A 6,000-nucleotide genomic window follows, 5' to 3' on the forward strand; every position below is an offset into this window, starting at 1 on the left:
ACAGAACAAAAGGCTGTGATTGGTTTATATAGTGGTGTGCTTCTTGGAAAGTACCACATGTAATTGAGTTGGAGGGGTGTTTCTTAGCAAATACAAATAACTATTTTTCAAGTATATGTCAAAATTTGCTCACCTCTTAATATTGCTAAAGTTAACATACAATTGTTTGGTAAATATTAAATGCATTTTTGGTCATTAATTTGTCTGAGATGAGTTAATTGATTTCCCCTCAGATCATGTGCTTTGGTACCTCCCCCTCAGTACTATATAAAAGGTGGCTGGAGGCCTGGTGGGGGAGTTGGTGTTTGGAGTCAGAGCTGTCAGGTGGTATAACAAAGTTTGTACAGAGCTGCAACAGAGTTTGTGTAGAGCTCAATTTTTATTTGTTTCCACTTTTGCCCCTCTTTTTGCAAGTTGGATGTCTTCTTTTTTTTTTTTTTTTTTTCAGGCCTGCACTGTAAATACTGCTGCACTTTTACCACTGTAAATAAATACACTTTGACTGCATTTTTGGAACCTTGGACTACTTTTTGAGCCTACCCACTAGGCCATTCTTACAGGGACATTTTATTTTATAGTCAAAGGTTCCACAAACTGTTTGTGTTTGACACACGTTCTAATCACATGTTTATTTTCAGGCTAAATGTTTCATTTTGAAATGTTAATTCCCATGTAAACTGAGTTTCTATATCAAATGGTATGATGTCGCCCTCTAGCGTTTGGCTTTTAGGATTACAGAGTTTTAGGACATGAAGGGACAACGGCAGTAAATACCTAAAAATGAATACCTAAAATGTGTGTATATATATATATAACAGTTTTCTGATTTCAATTATTTTATTTTTTTGTAAATTATTATTTTTTTAAAGACCTTTAGTTTTGGAGGACCAAACCTGCCAATAAAAAATAAATAAAAATGTATTAATATAAGTACAAATAAATGAAAAAAAATTGATTATTAAAAATACAAAAATGATCGGAGATCTTAGTTTGACAGAAACATTTATCTGAAATGTTACCTCTTCCGATATCACGGTACCGTGTAATGATGCAGCCGTGCGCATGGTGGCGCTGTATTTACATCCTCACACATTTATGGTTGTCGTTGACCGTGTGAGAGGTGACAGGGCATGCAGAGGTCGTGTTGTGTTGTTTTCAGCCCGTTCCTCCTCCCTGTTCTGTGATGGCTTTCCTGAGCCTTCTCATGAGAAGGCATCTTCCACAGGCCTCGGGCTCAGCCTCGGCCTGGCTTCTGAAGTTAACCCGGCGTCCCTCCGCCGCGGCGCCGCCGCTCCGCAGGCTGCACGGCTCGGTGCGGCGGAGAGTGGAGAAGGGACCGTGGGGCAAGATCCGTGACTCCGAGCAGCAGCAGCACCAGCTCACCGACCTCGATAAGGCGGACGCTCTGGTGGGTGTAATGGTGTTATTGCGGAACAGAAACGACTGTTTACAGCCCTGGAAACCACTCTAATGTTGAGAGTTGCAAGCTACATTTTCAAAGTTAGCTCGACTGTTTTAAAATGTAAACAAAAAAAATGGTAAGTACCTGGTTTTTAGTACACATACATTCATACCTACAGTATATGGTTCAGGCTGAACATTGTGATTTATTTACCTGTGATAGTTAGACTGCAGTTAGCTGGAGGAGTGGACTTTAGTGGGACAAACACTGCAGTGCACTTTAAAATCTGCTTTTTCTTAAATATCTTTTTTTTTTTTTTTTTTTTTTTAATTTAATTTAATTTTTTTTTTTTTTTTAACAATGCCTAATTCATACATTTACTGGACCAGTTGTCAAAAACGGAAAGAAACACAAGTTATTTGTTTAAAAAAATAATAAAATAAAAGCTGTTTTAAACACATTTAGCTGTTTATTATCAGGGCAAACTGAACTGATTTCTCCTTATACTCAAATTTGGGCTTTTTAAAGATGGTTTCATATCAACCACACTTGAAATTAAGCTATTAAAATTCATTTTCATCATTTTAAACACATGGAAATGACATTCAATTTGTTCATCTGAAATCTTTTTTAGACATTGGTTTATAGCTGTCCTCTTTGAAAGCCCAGTCTAAACACAGCTCACCTTCTGCGTTTGTTAAAATTTGCAATAATATTTTAAAGCAATAGTTACAAATTCTAAGAGAACACCATTACAATTATTTAAAGTATTCAGATTGACTACATTTGAAAATGTTTAAGAGAACATTTATGAAGTTTATTACTTCAGTAAAAGGGAGATAAAAACAGGGAGATAAAAACAAACAATTGAAATATTTTATTATATGCATGAAGTGCCTTTTTGCCCAAAAATGCCATATCTTAGTAAATTTAAATGATTTGTTAAATCTTTTGTGTTGCAGATGCTGAGAAAGTCACATGAAACAGGTAAATATGGCCGACATGTGCACTGTCACTGTTAACCTCTGACACGTCTGTTATAGGTGGAACATTCTATCATTGGGTTGAACCATGAGTCAGCATCAGGTTTAGGTTTTTATTTATTTATTTTAACAAGACAGTTTACGTTAAAGTTTTCCAGGGTTACTTTTGTCACATTATCAGATAGTTACTGTTTTTTTCTGTTGTACATTGTTTATGATTTTAACCATGACGTGTTAGTGTTTTTAAGTTAGTTCAAATGTGTGATATTCGTGGTAATTGTTAGAATCTTGAGCAACTTAAACTGTATCGTTGAGTGTTTAGTTTTCAAAAGAATCACAGAAATTCGATGTATAAAACATCTGTCCAATCAGCATGAAGTATTCTGTCTGTGTTGCAGGTTTCCTGTCGTGGTTCAGGAACGGCCTTGTAGCGACTGGAATTGGAGTCATTGCGTTCGTTCAGAGTGAAGTGGGTCTAGAAGCAGGATACGGTACATGAAGCAACTTTTTTTAATCAATGTTTGGAACATCTCTGTCTTCTAACTCACAGCTTCTCAACTGTTCTGGCTCCGGGAGCCAACGTGGCCCCTTAAAAACAGACTGTGACCTAAGTTAAGGGTCATTTTCCAATTTCAACAAAACGGTTACAGAAGACTATGATGCATTTCATGTATATGGATGTCACTTATTATTACCTCAGTAGCCATAGATCAGTGGGTGTTCCCCATTCTGAACAAAGGTAAACTTTCAAGCACCACCTGCGCCCTTTGACCCCCAAATAACACATGTTCAAATGTACAAAGCTAACAGGGAACAAGTAACATATTTCATAATCAATCAAAAACTAAATGAAACTAATTACCTGCATAAAAAACAAAAGTGAAAGTACGGCAGTCAAAAATAGAGGAAATAACGAAACATTGTTTGAATTCTGTGACAAAAAGAAATAAACGTAAACCATTTTTTTGCACTTTAGTTCCACATTACATTTTATTCCCGGTCACATATTTAATGCAGTTTATTCATTTAATGCTCTTTTTTGATTTCTCATACATTTTTAGGTTTCTCATTATTACTTTCTTTATGTGTAGGTGTTTTGTTTAGTGTTAATTATCTTTTATTGTCTGTAAAAAAAAGGTTTCTTAAGAAGAATGGCGTGAAATTGTAAATTTGTGGCATCCCACTTGTCATACCTTCATTCCCCACCAGGGGGCCACACCACACACTTTGAGGAACACTGCCCTAGATGGAACATTTGGGTGTTTAGTTAAAAAATTGGGACTTTTTTTTATTATTCAGTAAATTAACATATCGTTCCATTGTCTGTTTCATGACTTCCTGTCTGTTTTAAAGAACGCGATTCATTTCTAAAATATCTGAACAATGGGGGAGCAGGAATGAAGAGTTCACACAGTAATGTAATGTCTCCTCCAAACGACACGTTTATGAATAATAATAATCTATTTAATGATAATGTTGATACTACCTATCAACACGTGCACCAGTCAGTAGAAACATGACAACCAATGGACTGATTTAAAGGGATCAAAAGTGCTTTAAAGGGATGTTCAGCTGTTTTTACAATCTTTGAAATGTCCTTATTAGAAGATCTGTCTCTAACAGAACACATTATTTTGGTCACAACTGTTTTTATCCTCTTTCGGTAAATTAACAAGGGTTACATCGACAGCTTTAACTTTTTCTGATTATTTAAAGCAACCGAAAGCAGCACAAGTTGTCATTTTAACTGAAAAATCTGCTAAATGATCTAAAAAGCAGGCTGAATACTTCACTCCAATCGAAAACAATAATAAACTAAATAAATAAAAAAATAAAAAACTAACAGTTGAGGATCCCTTTAAGGAAACGTGCAAATGCAATAAACTGGTGGAAATCAACTGTAGTCTTTTATGTGTTGGTTAAGTGGCAGCCGTGCAAACCTCTCTAAAGAATAGAACAGAAGCAGCATATAAAACAATTCCTACATTACACATTAGCTTTCATTTTGTCTTCAGTATGTTTTTTTTTCCTTGTAAAAAAAAAAAGAAAGACTTTTTGTTTTTGTCTGAGACGATGTCACGATTGCTCAACTTTGGTCTTTAAGACTTTATGAAAGGTGACCTTCACTGAATCATAAATATGCAGTAAGTGACGCCTGATGGATGCTGACGATGATGAAGAAGAAAGTCAGTGAGGACTAAATGTAATAATGTCAAAATAAGGGTTGCGTGTGCTGACAGGGTGGTATTAATAACAAACATGAGTGACGTGCTGTGGTATCAGGCAAACACTGATCAAAACATTGAAAGCGAGCTTCGGTTTTATGTAGAAATGAATGTCGTCTTTATGATGATGTCATGTTTCTGTGTCGTGTGACAGCTTTCTTCATCCTGGGAGGTGTGTGCGTGTCCTTCGGTGGAGCCTCGTACTTGGGGAGCCTCTTCACCCTGCGGAGGATGATGCTGCTGTCCGTGCCTGCTCTGCTGCTCCAGGGACTGGTAGTGAGCAGTGTCGCCCTCTTCTGGCTCTGCGCCGTGTCCCTCTACATCGGCCGCCTGGAGGTTCAGATCATCCACGAGAATGAGAACGAGGAGGGCGAGGACGAAGAAGAGTGCCGGGAATGCAGAGAGAGGCGTGAACACCGGCGTAACCGTGACAACCAGGATAGGGACAGCAAAAGCCAGAATAAGTAGAGAGCTTACTAGAAGGGGAGTGGAGCGTGCGTGTGTGTGTGTGTGTGAGAGAGAGTGTCTAAGGATGTGATTATTAAGATCATTTTGGTCACAAATGCTGCAAATAGTTTTTTTTATGAACTTTGGGGCTGACTTAAAAGCTTTAACTTTTGTTGAATAATACATTTTATTTAATGGTTTTATACAGTAACTACATCTGTCTAAGTTTACACTCTTGTTGCAATCATTCCCTCTTCCAGTCCACCTCCCAGTGGCTCCTGGTTTAGTTTTATTTTCTGAGGGATTTTGTGCAACTCTGGAAGAGATTCATGCTGGATGTGATTTGCTGTGAGGCCAAAACAAGCTGGATGTTTGTCAATCTCTCTGTCAAAAAAGGACTTTATTTTGTGTGTTTGTTCAAAAGGAGAAAATGCACCTGCCCCCCAACTCTCGTCATTGTATGTTCTTTGACTTTTTTTTTGGAAATAAAGTGTATTTTCTACAACACTTGTCATTTAATCATCATTTTTACTCTTGCTAATCCAGTGAAAAATCAAAGTCGAACCATGAAGATTTTGAAGGGAATTTTGCATAAATCACACTTGCACATGGAATAAAAACAAAGAGGTGATTAAGTTTATTTATAATTTTTCTATATACTGCGAAAAGGAAAATCTTTAGATTTGTAACTTTTGTTTTAAGTAATTTAACTATTTATGGTATTAAGCAAAATTATCTGACAAAACAGATAAAATGAAATTTAAATTACCAAGATATTTTAAAACTATTAAAGATCTTTAAAAAATGAATAAAACTAATTCAATTCAAAATAAAAATATATCAGACTAAGTATAGTTAAATCTATGAACTCAAAATGAGAAAATAACCAGCATTCAATGCTGTTGTGGCGCTGTGCATTACGTTTAATATGGTTAGTTGGCTC

At 36.3% G+C, this 6,000-nt stretch overlaps 1 protein-coding gene across 1 annotated transcript; it reads left to right on the forward strand.

Annotated features, from left to right (window-relative positions):
* Positions 1 to 1,065: 1,065 nt before the first annotated feature.
* Positions 1,066 to 5,564, forward strand: tmem160 (transmembrane protein 160). The gene is made up of 4 exons (XM_028464730.1): positions 1,066 to 1,408; positions 2,365 to 2,389; positions 2,784 to 2,876; positions 4,765 to 5,564. Exons 1-4 carry the CDS (start codon positions 1,184 to 1,186, stop codon positions 5,076 to 5,078), a joined length of 657 nt encoding a protein of 218 aa, XP_028320531.1. The 5' UTR covers positions 1,066 to 1,183; the 3' UTR covers positions 5,079 to 5,564.
* The last annotated feature ends 436 nt before the right edge of the window (positions 5,565 to 6,000 follow it).

The sequence above is a fragment of the Gouania willdenowi genome, chromosome 13 (genome assembly GCF_900634775.1).
Source record: "Gouania willdenowi chromosome 13, fGouWil2.1, whole genome shotgun sequence".
NCBI classification, from domain to species: Eukaryota; Metazoa; Chordata; class Actinopteri; order Blenniiformes; family Gobiesocidae; genus Gouania; species Gouania willdenowi.